This window comes from Ursus arctos, unplaced genomic scaffold (genome assembly GCF_023065955.2).
Source record: "Ursus arctos isolate Adak ecotype North America unplaced genomic scaffold, UrsArc2.0 scaffold_20, whole genome shotgun sequence".
NCBI lineage: Eukaryota > Metazoa > Chordata > Mammalia > Carnivora > Ursidae > Ursus > Ursus arctos.
The window spans coordinates 42,040,619-42,063,618 of NW_026622875.1; the positions used below are offsets into that span (position 1 = coordinate 42,040,619).

General features: G+C 39.1%; 1 protein-coding gene across 10 annotated transcripts in view; it reads right to left on the minus strand.

Moving 5' to 3' along the window:
* The window catches only part of SLC4A7 (solute carrier family 4 member 7), a 107,620-nt gene extending 85,120 nt beyond the window's left edge, over positions 1 to 22,500 (minus strand). For 4 of the 10 annotated variants that reach the window (XM_026496884.4, XM_044383347.3, XM_044383348.3 and 1 more), the window contains exon 1: positions 22,193 to 22,500. In XM_026496884.4, the coding sequence (XP_026352669.1) occupies positions 22,193 to 22,252 (60 nt within the window). In that variant the 5' untranslated portion in view covers positions 22,253 to 22,500. The remainder of the gene's footprint in view (positions 1 to 22,192) is intronic. The other 6 variants (XM_048216139.2, XM_044383346.3, XM_026496882.4 and 3 more) reach the window with 4 other exon arrangements.
* Between the last annotated feature and the right edge of the window lie 500 nt (positions 22,501 to 23,000).

Here is a 23,000-nt window from a genome sequence, read left to right on the forward strand (position 1 = left end):
TTTAAAAACAAAAACAAAACCAAAAACTTTCCAGAAAAAAAATACATCATCATAAAAAGCAGCAACTCTTCTTGGGAAAGTATCTTTTCCTTAAGATTAGTACTTCACATTTAAATGCTAAGGACAAAGGAGATATAGTTCAATTTATATCTGCACTGAGAAAATATGTAGTTATAATACTCCTAAATGTTAATTACAAAGAATTTTTCATTCTTGTAGGTTTCATCTTGGACTACTCTTAGGAAAATGTATCTAAGAAATCAAAAAATATTCTGATTGGTAAGAACTAAAATATATTAAAACTGGTTTAAGTATAGGAAAATTACCAAAGTTAAAATATATATTAATATAGTGCACTCAGATATATTTAAACACAGGCTTCCAGTAGAAATGACCTCCTCTCTCACTGCCCCTAAGGCATTCAAAACCAGGGCAGGGTAACTTCTCTAACTCCAAAATCTTCTCTCTTTTGAACCTTTAACCTTTTTTGCTCTATGATCCTTGATTCTATATAACACATTCTATATATCAACTTGGGCACCACTGACATGTGGGGCTGGACACTTCTTTGTTGTAAGGGAAGGTCCCATACATTGTAGAATGTTCGGTAGTGTAACTGGCTTCTACTTACTAGATGCCATAGCACAAAAAAATCCCCTCTCCGCAGCTGTGACAAACAAAAACGTCTCCAGGAATGCCAAATGCCCCTTAAGAAGCAAAACACATCCCAACACACAAACCCGCTGAGGAACCACTGCTTTAGCTCCATTGGGAGCTACTACTTACTTCTTTAAGCTCCTATAAAACAAACCAACAAAATCTACCAGGTTCTTCCTCAAAAGTCGCATGAACGCCCACATAGTAAAGCCCTTATCCTTTTATAAAAGCTGCATTTAGCAATGAACCCTACAGGCAGAAATGCATCTCGAACTTGCATTTAAGATTAACAGTTTTACTGAAAGCTAACTGTTCTCGGTGTATTCCTACTGTAGTTTTAATATAATAGTTGTAATAAAGACAAGATGAAAATCTTTTTACATACGCATACTTTAAAGATACTGAAAAACAAGCCCCTCAGGCCTTACTTATCCCCTAAACCTTCACTTTTCAGAGTGGTTTTTGAAATACAGAGCACCTCTACAGTAACTCCTTCAGATCAACTGAATACACTAGATAATCACCGTACCTTGTCCCTGTATTTCACTAGGCAGTTATTTGGTTAATCTATTAAATTAAAATTCTTAGTCTTAACCTTGCTTAGAAGGATTGAGACTAAAGACTATCCACTTCACAGCAAAAATTAGGGGAGACTGAAGCAGGCAGAAGCTAGGAGTGACATCAAGTGGCACCTCACAAAGCAGCCACGTGTGGGAAATGAAGAAGAGGCAGATGAGAAAGAGCTGCGCTCGGAAGCCACCTTTCCTCTTTCTGAAGCTTGTGTTCAGCTTTTCCTGCATCCAGCAAAAGCTCCATATACTTACACAAAAGATCTCTTTAATTATAACAAGTTTAAACAGACTTCTGATCCCAGGCAACCAAAAGGACCCTGCCTGGAATACCCAAAACAATTCTGTTTTTACTTACCAAGGTAAAAGCTCCATTATAAACAGTAATAGTTTAAAAAATTAAGATTAAAATGTTGCCAAATTTAACTTTTATGCAGATACACTGGCAGATCTTTACCAATTACAACAAATGGTTGCTGCAATTACTCTGATACTAGATTTGTTTTAAAGAGTCAAGTAATATTTATCTTTCAAATGGCCCAAATTTGAATAAAATTAATACATCAGGCAATTATCCTCAAGTTCAAAAGCACATCATCTAACTTTAAGTACTTAAAGCAATTAATTCAATTGAATTCAAACAAACGCTATGGTCAGACATTTTATTTTGCATTCTCCCACTATTTTCCGTATTTGTTCTCTAATAGGACACCCATTTTTATGGGACTAACAATAAAGGTTCCTTCCAGGAGTAACTCACTTAATGCTGACAGAAGGCAGGGAAGTAAAGAAAAACGACTCGAAGTCATCAAGGAACATGACAGATCAAAAACTGGGTTTGGGTCTATCTCTTCTTTCTACCAATATTCACTAACATGATAGTAAAGCAATTTTTTAAAGGATAAGCTGACAAGTACAAAGAGAAAAGAAACTACAGGGGCACCTGGGTAGCTCAGTCGGTTAATCATCCAGACTCTTGGTTTCCACGCAGGCTGTGATCTCAGGATCTTGGGATCCAGCCCTGCTTCAGGCTCCAAGGTTGGCAGGAAGTCTGCTGGAGATTCTCTCTCTCTCCCTCTCCCTCTGCCCCTCCCCTCTGCTCACATGTGCTCTATCTCTCAAATAAATAAATCTTTTTTAAAAAAGAAGAAGAAACTACAACAAATAAGAAACAACATAAAATCTCTGGAAAACATAAAGTGCATTTTGCAATGGTTAGTGCGTTTGGAAAACAAATGGCAACCTTAAAATAGGTGGCTAAGGGAGAAATAAAGAAGGACTCAGAAAGCAAAACTATGTTTAAATAATGAACACTGCATCAAATTTTGTTAATTAAAACAGCTTCTAATTAATGACCTAATCCAGTAAGTTATCTCCATAATACATTAATGTAAATTACATAAATTACATGAGGGTAAATTTAACACTAAATACTACTGAAAATAGTGCCTATATATATATGTGTGTGTATATATACACACAAATATATACACACGCACATATATATAATGCAATCTGTCGACAAGTTTACTTTGGCTAAAGATAAAGCATTACTTTAATGAGCATAGATTCTAGAGTCGGACTGCGTGAATTCAAATCCCAGTTTTGCTATCACTATGCAAAACTGGGCAAATTACCTAATCTCACTGGATCTCAGTGTCCTCATCTGTAGAACGTGGACAATAACAATATCACAACTGATAAATTATAAAAATTTAACAAGAAAATGAAAGTAAGGAGCTTATGTAAGTTCCTGGCACAAAACGACGTAACATTAAGTATTAGTACCATCCTACTATAAGATCATTTTTACTGCTCATGTTAATTTCACATTTTATATTTAAGTGAAATTGAATTTATTCTTTACATATTTATCACCATTTCCCAACTAATTTCAAGGTCCTTGGAAATTTTTTTTTTAAGACAGAGAGAAGGGGGGGGAGCATGTGCACACGCATGGGTGGAGGAGGGAGAAAAGAGGGAGAAAGAAAATCTTAAACAGGCTCCATGCCCAGTTCAGAGCCCAGGGTGGGGCTCGATCTCACAACCCTGAGATCATGACCCAAGCCAAAATCAAGAGCTGCACACTTAACCGACTGTGCCACCCAGGTGCCCCAGAGATATAATTTTCTTTACACAAGATTGTATTAACTCTGTACACATACAATAGATTCTTAACGGTAAACATGAAATATTCCTCACTAGATAAGTTTGATACAAGTCACATAAGGCTTTTATTTCTTTTTTTTTTTTTTTTTTGCTTTCATTTGAAAACATGGGTATTTTGAAAGGTAAAAAACAAAACAAAACAAAAAAACTGGTTCCGACATAGGCAAGACACATACTGTCACTTTCCTTTCCAATTGTAATAATGGTTTCATACTCATGTGAGTCACCCCTTAATGAATTCTAGGAGACAGAGTAAGCAATCAATAAATGTAGCCAGGAAATGGTATTCAAACCTGAACCTAAGGAAATTGAATACCACCAACCTTTATACCCAAGGCCTGACAACGCAAATGATTTTCCATTCATTTTACATAAATTTGCATCTTACTGAATGCACTATGCATACTTACAGTATGCACTATGATAAATATCCAAGTTGCCCCTGCATTATCAAGAAATTCTTCATTTGAAGATTTTAAATCTTTTCACTACCTAAATCATTTGGATATCTATATATATTTCAGAAATTTTTATACCTATCCTTATACTACAAGATACTTTCATTTGTTCTTTTATTCACTTAATCATCTAACAGATATTTATCAAGTGCCTACTATGTGCCAAGCACTGTAGCAGGAGTAGGGATATCATATGCCCAGACCCAGAGTTGAGAAAGTCTAGTAGTTTCAAATAACTAAAAACTAAATAACTATGGTTGACATGCAGAAAAGGGGGAAGAGTAGTTCAGACAGAAAAAGGTAGAGAAGGGGAAAAGGCCAGACCTTTCAGGGCATAGATAAGTTTTATTTTGTTTTCTTTCCTTTATTTTTTTAATCTAAATTCAATTAACTACCATACGATGTATTTTTAGTTTCAGAGGTAGAGGTTAGTGATTCATCAGTCTTATATAATACCCAGTGCTCATTACATCACATGCCCTCCTTAATGTCCATCACCCAGTTACCCCATCCCCTCACCCTCCCTCCCCTCCATCAACCCTCAAATATTTTTCTATGATTAAGAGTCTCTTATGGTTTTTCTCCTCTGGTTTCATCTGGTTTTATTTTTTCCTCTCTCCCCTTATGATCCTCTTTTGTTTCTTAAATTCCACATATCAGTGAGATCATATGATAATTTTCTTTCTCTGATTAGCGTAATACCCTCTAGTTCCATCCATGTAGTTGCAAATGGCAAGATTTCATTTTTTTGATGGCTGAGTAATATTCCATTATGTATATATATACTACATCTTCTTTATCCATTCATCTGTTGATGGACATCTGGGCCCTTTGTAGTTTGGCTATTGTGGACATTGTTGCTATAAATTGGGGTGCAGGTGCCCCTTCGGATAACTACACTTGTACATAGATAAGTTTTTGATTCACCCTGAGAGCAATGGTCTTTAAAAAAGGGGGAATATACTCATTAGTACAAAGATCCCCCTAGCAAGGCAACCAGGGAGAAACTGGTGACAAAGACTCTCTCCTTTGATCAAACTTTAATCACACTTCTTTGAGCAGACCTGGGGTTTCCCTCTCTGTCCTCGTAAAATCCAGTTTGAGTGAGAATCCTGATAAATCATTAATGAAAATCCCTCATCTTTGGTGTCTGGCCACCTAGGAGATCTTACCAACCTGTCCTGCCTTCCAGATTCTGCCAAGTTGGTCTAAAAAGAATCCCCTTACCTCTTAGTAATTTTCCATCCACTGACCCCCATCCCTGCTTCTTGGATAGAGGTATTTATATCCAAGTTGGGTCCAATCCCTCTCCCACTGTAGTGGTCGCTACACCCATATCATCATGGTCTCCCTTAAATAAATTCTGCTTTACCTTCTTTAGCAAGTGTCATTGAATAAACTTTTTCTTTAACACTGGAAGCCAAGTGGAAAGATATTGCATTATTCTAGGCAAAGGAAGATAGAGGCCTGAACTATATGAGCAAAGGAAGTATGAAGAAAGGAGACCAATTACAGATAGTCAGGATGCTAAATCCACTGGATTTGGGGTTTGGGCAGAGGGAGAGAAAAGTCATGACAATGCTCACATTTTCAAATTTGAGCCAAGTGTGCCATTCACTGAGATAAGAAACGCAGGAAGAAAAGGTTTGATAAGTCCAGCATAAGACCCCACAAGTTCCAGCTGAGCTGTCCAAGTAGAAATAGCAGTGGATGAAGCTCCTTCTGGATTCCTCTACTACCTCTGTGAAGAAAGTAGCAATATTTACTAAGACTGAGGAGTGAGTGGATACATTCTGAAGACAGCAAGAATGTTTGGTGTGCCCACTGTAGAGAACAGGAGAGAATGGGACAGGGGAGTATTTTCTGTTTCATGAGGAAGCAGAGGGAAAGAAATATCAATGTATAGGGGTACCAATCTATAAAGCTGGGTAACTTAAATTTTTCCAGCTGTTCTGACTATCTCCAACACAGTTAAATTGACTGAGAATTAGGAATTTACTGAAATATTTAGTACCAAAAGAAATGATGATAAATGTCCTCAAACAACAAGACAAAGGCTGGAGATACCGGCCATGGATTCTAAACTGGAGAGGAAAATGCAGGCGACAGACAAAACAAAAAACAAAAAGGAAAGGCAGGCTAAGTGAATGGAGAGCCTCAAGTTCACAGAATAGGAATTACGGGAATATACTGTTACCAGATCACATTTACAACACTGTAAACCAGAAACGAATATAAATTCCTACCCTGGGTCCACTGAGGACTTCTCTAACAGACATCAAAAGCTCAAACATCGATCAGGCTTAAAAACCTGGTAAAGGAACTCAGTTCTAGAATGGCGTAAGTAATTTAGAGGACCTCTCGTAAGATGACAGCCAAGCCTAAACACACTTAAACTCATCAAGAGCCTAAATCTCAATTATATGAAAATCATTTTCACTACAACCATCTTTACAGTTAAAAACTCAACACACCGGTCAAGAAGTATAGCCACTGCTAAGGTGCTAAGACGATGATCCAGTAAAAAAGACGACCATTTTATCCAACCCTACAAAATAATTTAACTCTTTTAGGAATAATGAATCTGTGTAAGAAATGGCTGTAAGAGAATAACTTCAGATACTTTAAAATATTTTTATTATAGGGGTACCTGGCTGGCTCAATCAGCAGAGTACGCAACTCTTGATCTCGGGGTCACTGAGTTCAAGCCCCACATTGGGGGTACAGTTTACCTAAAACAATACGTATTTTTTTAATAAAAATAATATATGCTCTAAGTAAAAATTTCAAAAATAATCTTCTTTTACCCTTAAATTCCACTTCTAAGATATTCAATATTAATTTTTACATATTTCAATATTCAATAATAATATTCAATATTAAATCTCCTTCCAATAAATATATAAAAAAATGGAATCATAAGGAACATACCTTGCTTTTCTCACTAACACTTAATCTGCAAATATATTGAGTCTAAATTACAGTTTATCAGGGGCACCTGGCTGGCTCAGTTGGTAGCACATGCAATTCCTGATCTCAGGATTGTGAGCTCAAGCCCCACGCTGGGTGGAGAGATTAAGAAAAAAAATTACAGTTCATCAAATAGAATCAGATTCATTCCTTCCTACATCAATAAACTATTGAACCGAACAGAATCTCCTTCAGATCTCTCTCCAAAAAAAATCCTAAGTCTATAAGGATTATCCTATACAATAAACAATACTTGTCTTCTTTAAAACCTTCTCTAACTTTGTATTTACATACACATGAAACAGAAGAATTACAGTTTAATACCATTAACCACTCCTTGCTTCTCATCTTGCTTCTTATAAAATCTCAAAGCAGCTAATGTACAGCAATAGAGAACTGATTCAATTGCTCAGGTATTAAAGGTAAGATTTTCTCTATGGAGTGTTCCATGTAAGTCCTTTCCAAATGAACATCTCCTTAAAAATATTACAATATCTCAAGTACTTATGAGTCAAACTGACTAAACTTTTTTATTTACATATCACATATACATATATGTATGTATGTTTGGTTTTTGCCCATGACCCTAAAGGCTTAAATAGCTGATGAGAGTTTAAAATTGAACAGAGAAAAATCTGTTGGAAGTTCTTCTTTCTCATTATACCTCATTTATTATACACGGAACCATATAAAACCTTTTGATGTAGCATTAACTCAGACATCAAATAATAATGTGTAATCTAGATATTTATTCGGATTTGTTAGAACTTAAAATGAAAAAACATTATATATGTATATATAATTCCAAAAGAATGTAATCGAATGTTAACCGTATAGAAATGGATTTTCAGTAGTCTTTTAACAGGAATCACTGGGATTACAGTACACGCAGTTATCTATTGACATCTATGTATGTATATGTAACAAAAGCCTCACAAAACAATTATTTGCCCAAATGTATTGTTTGGTATTTTCTACCGTTACTTTACTTTTTTAATGCTTGTGATAACCCAATAAATTGTTTTTCGCAAATCACTAATAAATCACAACAGTTTGGAAAACCGTGAGGAGAAGATGCAGGGAATGAATATTTGGGGTAATTCTTCCTAAATTTTACTTAAAAATACCTACTTTAAAAGCTGGACAAGCAGAGGCTAATCAAGGTTTTAGCTTCACAACTATTTTGAATAATGGAGGACAAAGTTAAAGAGGATAAAATTAAAATTTTAAATCACAATCAACACCACGAGTAAAAAGTTCTGATTAAAGGCCCTAGACCTACGCTCTAAAACACAAAGGTCAACTTCATTTATGTCAGACAACAAACTAAAGCAAAAGCTTCTTCTCCAGAGTAATTCAAGGCATTAAACACTAAACAACCACTAACCAACAGGCCCAACCAAAATCAGTCTATCAATGATCATTTATTATGATGTGTGGGGCCATTCTCTTGAGGCAGACTGAAAACTAAAGCTGAAATGATACCATTTAGGCTTTCTACAATAATTTTTCTCAATGAACATGATTTACTTCTCTAATTAGATACCTCTACCACTGTAGAGGCAGGAAGATGCACAACCCTCAATAATCTGAGATTCACTGCCAACAAATTAGAATCTCAAACTGCCCCTATTTGAAGTTCACAACCGTAACTGAGGAAGCACTAGCACTCTGAAGTAAGAAACAATCCCCAGTGGCTAATCCACTCAATATTCACCACTTAACCTTTTTAACCCATTTATTGCTAAATCAACCCAATTAGGAGATGATGGCAAAATAAATTAACGTATAAAAATTGAGTATAAATGCAATTATGTAAAACATGCCATTTGTATTTTTTAACTGTGATCTGAAATGATGGAAATTAATCTAAAACTTCTTTCCCTTGGAGAAAGGGGAACCCTCCTACACTGTTGGTGGGAATGCAAGCTGGTACAGCCATTCCGGAAAACAGTATGGAGGTTCCTCAAAAAGTTAAAAATAGAACTACCCTATGACCCAGCAATTGCACTGCTGGGTATTTACCCCAAAGATACAAAAGTAGTGATCCGAAGGGGCACCTGCACTCCAATGTTTATAGCAGCAATGTCCACAATAGCGAAACTACAGAAAGAGGCCAGATGTCCATGGAGAGATGAGTGGATAAAGAAGATATGGGGTACACACACATACACATACACACACACACAATGGAATATTACTCAGCCATCAAAAAAATGAAACCTTGCTATTTGCAACAATGTGGATGGAACTAAATGGTATTATGCTAAGCAAAGTCAGTCAATCAGAGAAAGACAATTATCATATGATCTCACTGATGGGTGGAATTTAAGAAACAAAACAGAGAATCATAAGGGAAGAGAGAAAAAATAAAACAAGATGAAACCAGACAGGGGGACAAACCATAAGAGACTCTTAATCATAGGAAACAAACTGAGGGTTGCTGGAGGGGAGATGGGGTGGGGGGATGGGGTAACTGGATGATGGACATTAAGGAGGGCAGATGATGTAATGAGCACTGGGTGTTATATAAGACTGATGAATCACTAACCTCTACCTCTGAAACCAATAATACATTATATGTTAATTGAATTTAAATTTTAAAAATGGAAAAAAAATAAATTAAAAATAAATTAAAAAAAAAAAAAAACTTCTTTCCCTCACTCCCTTCATGACCTTATCTCCCACCTCTCCCCATCATGCTTCCAAAATGAATTCTAATTCTGGAAGGGCCCATACTTTGCTATGAAATCATTTTATCAAAATACTGTTTTGATTTTTAATCAAGAAAATTACTTTTATTTATATCTTACCTCTATCAAAACTGTTTTTAAAAAAGATTTGGGTAGCTCAGGTAGACCTGGGTAGCTCAGTCAGTTAAGTGTCTGCCTTCAGCTCAGGTCATGATCTCAGGGTGCTGGGAACGAGCCCGACATCGCATCAGGCTCCCATCGCATCAGGCTTCCTGCTCAGCCAGGAGCCTGTTTCTCCCTCTCCCTCCTCTCCTCCCCTAACCCTAGTACCCCCACCTTGTGCTCTTTCTCTCTAAAATAAATAAATAGTTAAAAATAAAACAGATTTGAAGTAGCTTGAAAAATGGAAGAAAACATCAACCTCGCAAAAAAAACAATGTGACAATAAAGTCCTTATATGACCTCCTTAAAACTGCATTACCTTAAAATCCCTACAATAATGACCTTTCGGAGAAATCATTTTTTCAACAGAATGGTAACTTAAGGGGCGCCTGGGTGGCTCAGTGGTTAAGCGCCTGCCTTCAGCTCAGGTCATGATCCCAGTGTTCTGGGATCGAGCCCCGTGTGGGGCTCCCTGCTCAGCAGGAAGCCTGCTTCTCCCTCTTCCACTCCCCCTGCTTGTGTTCTCTCTCGCTGCCTATCTCTCTGTCAGATATAAATAAATAAAATCTTTTAAAAAACAAAAAAAGAATGGTAACTTAATATAAGCCATTAAAATTCAATGCTACAAGTAATCTGAAATTCCTAAGTATCTCTAAATTGTTTAATGATCCATCCAATGGTTCAAATTAATAATCATATATACACATACATAATGAAAGTATGTGTACATATATATGTACATATGTGTGTATATATGTATATGTGAAACAACATTCAGAAGCCTCACTTTATCCAATTAAATACATGGCAATTCTTGTTATTTCAGATTATAGAAAAATAATATAAATGATCATTAAATTTAAGATGAAACTATAAACTCGTAACATTTCTGGTAATTGAGCCTTAACAGAAGAAAATTAGGAATCATCTTATACCTACTCTGCCAAGCAGTGTGCTAAATTCCCCTACCCTGCAATACCCTGCAGACTGAATTCTGAAATCGTTAACAGTGACAAGAAGATACAGGAATATCTCATCAGAACAGAATTAAGCTATCTAGCAACCTCAGCTCTCTGTAACGAGCCAAGAATCAGAAGACCATCCGAGGAGGTAAAATTGGTGTCAGAGTGACATAACAGAAAACCCATCTCCTCCCCTTCCCCACTTAAATAACCACGATTTCATTTGTTATCTGTAACAAATCTATAACACATAAGAAATCGAATGTCAAAAGAAAATAATTAAAACAAAATTTTACAAAGACCACAACAGCCTAATCATAGTAATCAGTACTCTATTTTTTTTTTTAAGATTTTATTTATTTATTTGGGCGAGACAGTGAGCATGAGCAGGGAGGAGAGAGAGAAGCAGACTCTCCACTGAGCAGGGAGCCCAACATGGGACCTGATCCCAGGACCAGATCATGACCTGAGCCGAAGGCAGATGCTTAACGGACTGAGCCACCCAGGTGCCCCATCAGTGGGAAAGACATATATTACATTTTAAATGTTTTGTCAAATGGTTAAAATTATATATGAAAATAATCATATGTTTTAAACTTCTAAACATCTTGTCCTTGATTCCTGACACAGAACTCTTAAATCCCTTGGCATTTCCTGGTCGATAGCAGGGTCTCTTATTCTAATGAAGTGACTCCTGGTGGCTCCTGGATGGGGGCTGGTCATGGTTAGAAGCTCGGAATTCAGCCCTAAGCCCGCTCTCTGGAGAGGGGAGAGGGGCTGGAAATAGAGTTAATGACTGTCATGCAACTCGAGGAAGCCTCCATAAAACTCCCCACAGACAAGGCCTGCAGAGCTTCCAGGTGGCTGAACCATGTGGGTGGGAGTGCTGGGAGATGGCACTCTAAGAGACTGATGGCAGCTCCACAACCCCTTGGCCTAATCTCATCCACCTGGAGGTTCATCTGTGTCCTTTACCATATCCTTTCAGAATAAACTGGCAAACAGTGAATAAACTATTTTTCTGAGTTCTGTGAGCTGCTCTAGCATATCAGTCGAATCCAAGGAGGGGTCAGGGGAACCTCGACTTTCTAGCCATCAGTCAGAAGGACAGGTGAGGGCTGGCCATTGGCATCTGAAGCAGCAGCTGTGTGAGCTGGGGTACTTAACTTGGGGGATGGATGCTACCTCCAGGTAGACAGTGCCAGAATGGAGTTAAATTGCAGGACACCCAGCTCCTGTCACAGAATTGCTTGGTAAAAGGAAACACCCCCTCCCACATCTGTTGTCAGAAGAGTAAAGAAAAGGAAAGGAAAAATACAGATAGAAGACTGAGGTTTTCCTAATACCTAACCCCTTCCCAGAATATCTCAATGCCAGAGGATAGTCAAGACTCTATTTTCTATCTGTTTCTTCTCAATCAACATGTAGACTAATTCTTTCAGAATTTTGTTATATGAGATATTTCATAAGAATACAGGTTGGTTACTAATTACTTGTTTCCAGAGGCATATTCAGCATTTTATACACAGTATACTCTTTTCCCTGATCCTGAAGAAGCCCTATAAGTATTATAATTTCAATTTAATAGATGAGAAAATGAGATTCAAAGATGTTAGCTACCCAAGGCCACCTGGTGGCAGATTACGTATGGGAACCCAGTGTGTGTGAACCCCAAGCACATACGTGTCACACCAGAGGCTAAGGTTAGGCACATCCAAATTTTACCTTGTCCTGAAAATAAGGTTTTGGCCTTGTGGTTATTTAGTGAATTTCCTACTAACTGAATAAAAACAGTTCAATAAAATAAAATGAAAGAGAAAATGAAGGCCAATTTTAGTCTGAATGAATCTCTTATTCCTAACAAAAGGGAGACCAACTTGCCTGGATTTAAACAGGCTCACAACAGAACCTTATCCTGAGGATACTGCCAATGGTATGTGCAAAAATGGATAAGGAAATGCCTCCTGAACATATTAAAAGGTCATCTGGGAACAATTACAAGCAAAACAAAAATAAATACAGAATACTACTGAAAGGACTCTACTGAGTCAGTGCAATGGCCAGTTATGGCACCTGTGCAAACGCTGATGCATGGACCGGGAAGTTAGGGGGGCAGAGTCCAGGAAGGAAGAGGGCCCACGGACCTCAAAATCAAAAAATTAAAAGCAAATGAACAAATATATATATATATATTTTTATGTAAGTAAAAATTCTAATGAATTAAGAGAAATAGCACGATTTCAAACCAATGTAAATATATATATAACAGCTGACATCGTATCTGGGGTTTGAGATCCCTTTTCCTGCCTTGGTCCTTTTATAATTGCAAACATCAAAACTTGCAGAGTTTCATAATGCAAACATTACACAAGTATTAATACATAAACAAAATACCCACTACTTTCCAAGAGTCCATTTAAATGTATTTAAAACTTGTGAAGTATCTTAAGAGTCATAAAATTTTCATTTTAATTTACTTAATACTCACTTGCCTGAAATCATATCTCAGTTTAAAAAAATATTAAGTACTGTTACTCTGGGATCAATCCAAACTGTATTTATTCAATATTTCCCCTCAATAGAACCAAGGCAAAAAATACTCCCTTCTACTGGCAGTTACATCAAGCAAAGCAGGAGTCTTTTCCTTGATGGTAACACCCCAGATAAAAGCTATAAGATTTCTTAACTGACTGATTAAACAATTAACCATATTCAACTTCAAATCTTAGGAGTTCATGATATTATCCTAATATTCATTCACTGAACAAATTCATAGAAAGCTTTCTATGTGTTAAACCCTAGAGTAGGCCTAACTGAGGAACCAACAATGATCCAGAAAAATGTATTAGATTCCTTAAATCTGGAGACAAAGAGGAAAATTTCTTTGAAATATTTAATTTCCATAATATTATCAACAAATTCACAAAAGTTATAGTAATAAAAACTTTGAAATATAAAATACGGTTAATTATCTAAGGCAAATGGACCTTTCAAGTATCATACATGCAAAATTATCTAATGTGATTAATGTTAAATGGTATTGACACACAGGGATCACTGACTACTCTAGGCTAATGAGAGATGAAACAAGAGGGAGAAGCAGTGATTTGGCATCCATCATGAGTTCAAATCTCAGCTTAGCCGCCTACTAGTTGTATGGCCTGGGAAATTTCAGAAAATCTCTCTGCCAATGAGTTCACATCTGTAACAGGGATAATAAGTGATTAAAAGATGCCTAATAAAATATATGGCTTAAAGCAGGCTTTCTCTAAAGAATTAGTTACCTGTCCTTCCTTTGCCCCAGAGCAAAGGACAAAATCATACATTCTCAATTAGCGATTCACAACAATAGGAGAATCATGGCATTCCTCCTCCTTACCCAGCACTCCCATTAGAAGAGGTTTCATTATTCCATCTGAGGTGCTGGGAAGTCTCAGAATACCACTGAGGTTCACACTCCATATAAAAACACTTTCAAGAGAAGAAAAAAATGATTCTCTTTTCCAAATTATTGACTTCTAAAAACTGGCTAAACAGAAATCATTTCTTAGCCTTATTTTTAGTTTTTTTAGATGTAGGGACTGACATTTCACATGGAGTACATACAACAGGAAGAATCCATAGTTAGAGTGATGTCTTCCCACAGTACTGACACATGGCGCAGCTCTATGGGAAAGCAGTCACACCGCATTCAAGGTAAATGGTGCCTTCTAGAACAAAAACGGGAAAACAGTGTGAGCCACTGTAGTCTCAACAATTAATCGTAATGAGTCTGGATGATTTCTTTTTCAACGCTTTCGACCCCTGACTGAAGGTAAGTATAAAAATCAAAAGGAAAATTCTAAGTGTAAGAATATATATAACCAAGCAGTTCTTTCCTATGCCTAAGGCACTTCATTTATAACGATGCCCTCATTCTCTCCCCACATCACGCCTTCTACTTACTCTTCCACAATCTAAATCCCTGGAGAGAAAGAAGTTGGAAGTGAGAGGAGGATCAGGACATCAGTAACATGCAAACTCAAAGCTGCCGATGGACTCGTAGATTCAGTAACAGAGTCAGGAATGTAGCATGTGATTTTACGGATAGGCATGTATTAACAACCCTGCCATTCATATGGTGCCTTTTTAGCATGGAAAATTAAGCAGCCAGTATCATATTAAATTGTATACCAAGTCACTCATGAACTAGTGAGATATGTTAACCCATGACATAAAGTAATATAAGAAACTATCCTATTTTACTGAATAGACACTGTGTTGGCATAGTTCCAAAACCAAAACTACATAGAAAGGTACATATTAAAGTTTTGCTCCTACTCCTGTCTCAATTCCTGTTCCCTCATACCCTTCACGGCAACCATTTTTTGTTGGTTTTTTCTTTTCCTTTGCTGTGTATTTATAAAAATACTAGTAAATACATTCTTATTATCCCCTTAAGGAAAAGGCACTGTATCGTGCCCTCTGTCCCTCCCTTTGCCTTTTTAATCAATTTACCCTAGAGACCTGTCCACATCAGTACAAAGAGATCTTCCTCATTCTTTTTTTATAGCTGCAGTACCTCACTCTGTGGCTATACCATAATTTATTCAACCAGGCCTTATCAGGTTGCTTCCAAAGCATCTTCCTAAGTGATATATTTTTCAAATCTCTCCTGCTACTGTAACAAAATGAATTATCACTATCACAGGATTTGCTTTCTTAGACCTGTATTAGAACAGATCAGTGACCTACTGCTCATATTTTATAAGAACCATCAGAAATTTCCATTTCACATGACTATATTCTCTCCCCATAGAAGTTTAACGTATTTATTATAGGATTTCTCAGAGCCTTTAACACACCATTATGTACTATGAATCTCTGGAAAGTATAGTCTGTGACAGTTCCCAAACTTAATTGGCAAAACCTGCTATAGATGAAATATTCCGCAAGACAAACCTTAGCAAATACTGGGGCTATATAATAATTATTGTCATCTATTTAAGCAAAATATAAGACTTCTATGAATTTCTAAGAAAACCTGCTGAGCTAATTTTTAGACCAGGCATTCCTTCACTACTTTTTGGATTATAAACCCTTTTGAGATCCGAATGTAAAGCCATTTGATCCTCTCCCGGAAAGAATGCATACGAGCATAAAATTTTTCAGTTTCTGGGGATTCATGGACTACAGTCCCCATCGTCTTATCTATTTTGGAAGCAATTCTAAATAGAAGTTCTATATTATCTGTGGCACCATTAATACTCCAAATGTTAGGCGAGAACCCAGAGCTAATGAAAAAACAGCAGAGAATTCACCATGAAGTGTACCTTGGTGCAAAGCAAACGAAGCACACTCAAAGGGATCATGTTTAACAATTAATGGTATCAAGCAAAATAAATTCTACTAAATAACTGTGGGAATTGTCACGAGGGGTTGTAGTCTGATTTTTACGTAGATGTCTCTCATTTTAAATAAATAAATTAGATGCTTACAGGATTAAGAAAGTTGGTCTTTAATTCATATTGTACAATATGATCTTAACATCCAGGATTTTCAGAATGCAATACATTTCACATTAGACAGCGGTATCTACCAGAAATAAAATTCTGCTACAGATCTGAACCTGACAATGTGAACGCCCAGAGGAGAAAAAAAAATTCTGGGAATTTTAAATGTAGAGCAAAGAATCCCCAAGCATGATTATAGTCCGGCAGGCGAAATGATTAGGACAGAAGTATTAAATTGAAAAAGTGACAAATTCGGGGCTATCACATCCGATTTGGGACTGGTACCCTACAGAAAGGCAGAAGGGCATTCAGAGGAGAGGGCCAGTGAGGGCTGAAGCGCAGACCAGGCTCCTTGTGCTGAAGTTTGACTCTGCTTACAAGGGGCATCTGTTGTAATTCAAACAGTCCAGTAATACCCTTCTTTCCTCCATTCCCTAACACTTCCCCCCAAAACCTCACCTACCTATGGCAAATATTAAAAAGTGCTACAACTGTAAAAAAGAAAAGATGTTTTTCTAGAGCATGACGACACCCCAGGGGACAAACTATAATGGAATGGAAATTCCTAATTTAAATTCTTATCAAAAATTTGTTTCTTTTGGGGCACCGGGGTGGCTCAGTCCATTAAGCGACTACCTTCGGCTCGGGACATGACCCCAGGGTTCTGGGATCAAGCCCTCAAGAGGGGCTCCCCGCTCAGCAGGGAGTCTGTTTATCCCTCTGCCCCTCCCCCTGCCCCTGCTCCATGTGCACACTCTCTCTCAAATAAATAAATAAAATCTTTTTAAAAAAATTTGCTTCCTTCTTTCTTCCTTTTTTTTTTTAAGAAAGAGAAATAATCTTAAACAGGCTCCACACCCAGCACAGAGCCCAATGGGGGGGGCTCAATCTCACAACCCTGAGATCATGACCTGAGCCGAAATCAAGAGTCGAATGCTCATCCAATGAACCACCCAGGTACCACTCAAAAATTTGTTTCTTAAGAGAACTTTTTTTCTTAATGAAAACCTTTCCAAACACTACCATGGAACTCGATGGGAAGACAGTCTACTATATACAAATTTGCTCTATTCCTATCTTTGTTGAATACATCAATTCCTAAGGTAAGAGTCTGTGTGAGTATATTCAGTATTTTTCCAGAATAAAGAATGGTATCAGGCTGAAAACAATCTGTATATAAAAGACCATGCACCCAACATAAAAGCACCATGTGTTAATTACATGCTATGGCAAATTATGAGGAAAAGAGATTATAAGTATCATGTTTTCTTTCTCATGCTCTCCTGAGAAACCAGTCCACAGTCCATTCTATAATATAAAGTATAGGCACGCTGCACATGTGAATCCATTTTCAAAGGTATATCCGATTCCCAAGTTCCTAGTCAGGGATGACATATAATTCAACAGCTTCTCCAAGTCAGGCAATCTGACAAAAAAGCAGCAGTACAGTCCTGGACTCCAGAAAGAGGACAATGCTACACTGTCTGACATGTAAACAAAATAAAAACCAATGACACTAATCTACATATTCTCTATAAAAGAAAAAGAGTAGTTAAAATATTAAAATATCTTTTCTATTTCATTATGAAAAGGTAGATTATGCTTTACCTTTCACTTGGATATTATTCAAAAAACAACTGCTTAAGACTTATTAAAATCGCAACTATGGCTTAATAAAAATTAAAACATTTTAGGGGGCGCTTGGGTGGCACAACAGTTAAGCGTCTGCCTTCGGCTCAGGGCATGATCCCGGCATTGTGGGATTGAGCCCCACATCAGGCTCCTCCACTATGAGCCTGCTTCTTCCTCTCCCACTCCCCCTGCTGTGTTCCCTCTCTCGTGGCTGTCTCTATCCTGTCAAATAACTAAATAAAATCTTTTAAAATATTTTATTTTAAAACATTTAAATTAAACATTTAAATTAAAAACATTTTAAAATATCCTCTTTGGAGTAAATATGAAAATCTGCTTATAACAGCCAAACTAGAACCTTTCTGCACTGGCAAATCAGCTCCAGATATTTTAAAACATTTAAATAAAACATTTAAATTAAAAACATTTTAAAATATCCTCTTTGGAGTAAATATGAAAATCTGCTTATAACAGCCAAACTAGAACCTTTCTGCACTGGCAAATCAGCTCCAGATAAAAGTGCCTATTAATGTCATAATCACATTATCTTCCTAAACCAAGCACTGAAAAAAAGTGTTTGGCCACTCTCATCTTATAGTAGTTATTAAAAATGTCTAGCCCATGAAGTGAAGAGTCACTAATTTAGAAACCTAGCACTACTCCAGGCTGCTAAGTCCTGGGCCCTCAGGAAAACTGTCAACAGCAACACTACCAGACACTATCCTAACACCATGCCAAACACAGACCCCTTCATGTTTTATCATCATCATAAATACAAAATCCTAAAAATCTCCTCAGGCTATAAAATTCAACAAATATCACTCAACAAAATACATGAAGTAGTTTACTAAACAAAAAGAGGCAAACTTCATTGTAAGCATCCTGCTTTGTACAGGAACCAAAAATTCTCTTGGTTCAAAGTGGGCTTAAAAGCAGCTGGGTGGGTTGCTGCACTCTTACATAGAGAAACACTGATCTTTATTACTGATACATGTTTACTGCAAAATTGGAAATACTGTATCTATAAAAAGCTATAACTAGAGAAGAATCTATAGTCAACAAGAGGAAGCTATAATGTAAATCAAAAGCCACACTACTCGACTATAACACTAACCCTTTGAGTCACCTGTATGCTCCTTTTATGTAAATGGCCCATTTTGTCAGCTGCAGATCCTATCCACTTCAAGATCATATTTGTGGTAAAATACAGAAAGAAAGAAGGGGAAGGAAAGAGGAAGAAAAACAACCCATTACAGGATGTTGACAAGTTTAACTACTAAGGCTTTAATACATTGGTTAGCACACCACATACCACTAAAATAAACCAGGTTCCTCTAACAACAGGTTACTCTGGCTTTCGATTTTAACCTACTCAAGTAACAGAAGACTAGTGTAACAAAACATTCTAATTTTCATACCCTAAGCTCTCTTAGAAGAAAACCTGTGTACTTCTCAGTCTCAATTATCAAAAAAAACAATTCTTCAATCCAACTCAATTGTCCTACAGTTTCATTTAGACAGATGAGATTTCCTGTCTCTCCCTTTATTACAACACCATGGACTGTGATGCAGAGAAACCAACTAAAGGCAAAAAAAGGTAACCAAGATTCTGATACTATGCCTGGGTACATATTATCTCTAGAGTTATCTATACCTAACCACAGATCCCAAAAAGTATGCTTACTTAGAGACCCAGCAAAGAACCTTCTACTTGCCAATCACCACTGAACTCATACAAGGTTGTTACTATCTTTTATTTATTGAATGACTACTTTTTTAAAAAGTATTTCTAATGGACTCAGAAAATGTTTCAACTGGCACTCACAAATGGAATTAACAGGAATGCAAATGCTATCACTGTGTTCACTACACATGCCGAAATAAACTCAGTGAGGTTAGGACTCCACCTTGTGTGCCCATATCCCCAGCGCCTGGCACCTAGGAGATAACTTAATACCTATAAAATGAATGAAACTGTAAAACAATAAAATGCATGAAACAGCCCAGAAATTTCAGTGATAACAGAACTGAGTTAATAATGTACTGCTTAGAAGAATAAACACTTGCCAAAACTTGGGAACCTTCTAAACAGTGCTGTTGTAACAGAATATTTAACCTATACCAGAAAATAAAACTGACAGTTCAAGCCAATTCTAAGGGAGGCCTGCAATAAGTTTTTGGAGCAAACAAAAGTTGCGTTTTTAGAAGATAAATGACCTTCCTCCTATCCCAAAACCATGATCAATGAAAAGAACAGAATTTTAGAAGCAGAAGAAACCTCAGAGCCTAAATTACGGAACAGATGGGCTTGTTTCAGAGCAATATAAACTGCCACCAATTTATTCAAAAATTTTGCATAATCACATACCCAAGATAGCATTTTATGAATATTAATTTTATTCTACTTTTTTGGCTATGCCAAGTAGTTGCCTGTTGAAGAAATCACTGATGAATATTATAATCTTCCATTTTTATGACTTTTCCAGGGGAAAATTGATAAGAAAAAGTAACTGTCAATGCAAACAGTTCCTCTCTTCCCAGTTAAGTTAGTGTTCTGTACTACCTACACCAACAGTTCTCCTGTTCTCCCACTCTGTTTTTAGATTGAGTGCTGTGATAGCTTATTATATTTGATTTCCATTACTGAATTGTATATGTTTACTGTAGTCAAGTCTTTATCTTCCCAAAGATTTAGGAGGTATACCCTTCCAAAATGCTCCCCTGCTATGCCATTAATAAGTGCTTGACAATTCCTTTGTCATTCATTTGAACCCTAAGTTCTATTAGAGCAGAGCTGGTTCTGTCTTGTTGGATACTACAAAATAGGTTCTAAGTGTTATTACAATGAATGAATGAATCACTGATCTGGAAGGCAATGGCATTACCATGCTTCTTTTGCTAGCTAAGTACACAATATTTGATAAGGCATAGTTGCCATCCAGCTTTATGAAAACTAGAACGTTCTTTAACTGCTCTGAATTGAAAATTTGCAAATAATAAATTTAAGGACAACACTGTATTTGATACACATTAACAGAGAAAGTGCAAAAATAAAATAAATAAATAAAACCTCCAAAACGCAGCTTATTCAAATGTCACACAAAGAATTACTGACGATTCCTTAGAATGAGTTTCCAGTATTCCATTACCATCACTGTGACTTGATCTTCCCCAAAACCACTGCTAAATGACTTCACAGTCTGGAGACTCCGTTTTCCTCCATGTTTTGAGAATTTGTAAGTGAACATACTGAAGTAATAATGAATGACTACTCTCCAGGGCCTTACAATATTCTTTAAAAACATTGGCCGGGGGTGGGTGGGGGGAGCGGGTTAAAGAAAACTCCTGAATAAAAACACACGAAAAGCAATTTTCCTGTTAGTTGTGAAAGACTGGAAAATTTTCACTGCAACCATCACTCCTTTGCTGGTCACAGAGTAAGAATTGGAAGTCGGAAAATTTCTAACACTTCCATGCCCTCTGAGGCAGTAACTACGAAGGGAGAAGAGATACACAACTGTGGGGACACATGTATTCTACATGAAAGCAGGAAGTCAATTTCTCGAGCATGGGCCGCCGGTCCAGCATCCTAAAACGGGAACGCTGGCCTTCTAAAAGCCCACCCCCACTCTCCTCGAATCCTGAACCCAAAGCCACCGGGATACGGGATTTTGCTAGGCTGATCAAAGAAGGAGCAGCTCAGAAGGCTCAAGACACTTTCCTCTTTCTACTTGGCCTGCGGCAGGAGGATACTCCCCTGGTTCTCGCCAAAAGAGGAGGAGGCGGACCAGACAGAGTCAGCAGCGAAAATCAGCCTTGGCCGCGAAGGCAGCTCGTCCACGCGGCCAGAGAACTCACCGAACAAAGCACACCGCGCGGACCTGGTTAGGGAGACGCAAAAGAAGGGAAAAGATTCACCCCAACTCTTCACCACTGCCTGAGGCTAGAAACAGGTGGAGCCGCGCTTAGAAGGAGGAAAAAAATGGGTTTTCGAGGGGCTAATCTGAACTCCAGCGCCAAGACAACCGGAACCAAGACCCCGGCCGGGGAGCACACCCGGGAATAAGGCAGGCGAGCAGTGAGGGGAGAAAAGAAGAGGTGGTCGGGGTCAAGGGCGGACGGATGGCCCCGCGGGGGTGCCGGGGTCTCGCCGGAGCCACGCCGAGGATGCGGGTGGCGAGGATGCCCGCGGCGCGCTGCCGGCTGCCCCCACTCGGGCCTCCTGGGCGCCGCCGCCCCCTCGCACCCGCGCCCTGGGCGGCCACACAAAGGGGATGGCGAGGCGCGCCGGCTGCGGGGCGGCGGAGGGGCTCCGGGCCCGGGACGAAGTGGCTGGACCGCGAAGCCCGCCGCGCCCCCGCCTTTGTCTGCCTGGTTCCGCGCCCCCCCACTCCCGCCGAGGAGCCCCGCCGCCCGCGGCGCCCTCACCCTGCTCGTTACCCGGGTGAGTAGCGGTCTCATCTGCTCGCCGGCCCCATCCGCCTCCATGGCCCGCCGGCCAGCTCGCGGCGGCCGCTAAGGAGCTGCCCCGCGCGGTCCGCCCGCCGCCGCCGCAGCCGAGACCCGGGCACGCGAGGGGAAACGAACGTGCGTCCGGGAGCGAGGCGCGCGCGTGGAGAGAACCGTGCGCGGGAGACGCGGGGCGGCGTGTGCGCGCGGCGGCCGCTGGGTTGGCTCTCGCGGGGGAGCGAGGCCGCGGCGTGGAACGTGGAGCGAGAACTGAGCGAGCGGGAGGTCTAGGCGGGGGAGGAGAAGTAAGCCGCGTAGGGCCCGGGGGCGGGACCGCAGGCCATGACGCGCGCGGCGCCCGGGTGCCGCCCCAACACGCCCCCTCCCCGCCTCCCTGGTCACGCCCCCTGCCAGTTTGGCACCGCCAGCCTGCTCCGCGCGCCTGCCGGCCCTGACGGGCGGCCACCCGGACACGAGGGAGGGAGGAAGCGGGACGGGCATTTGTCCCAGCCAATCGGCGGCTCACAGATCCCCCACGCACCACCCCCGCCACCTCCTTAGGAGGCTCCGCCCTTCTTTGTAAAATCTTAACTGAAACGGAGCGTCTAACTCGTTTTTCGGGTGGGAGGTTCTCCCGAAGTTAAAGTTTCCAAGTGCGGTGGGGTTTACCACCGCCCCTACCTCCTAACCACGTTCTTTAGAGTAGCAGGAGGGTAGGAGGACGCCACCCTTATCAAGGACGCTCACGGGAACCCCAAAGGAACTAACGGGTCTTCATGACTCCTCC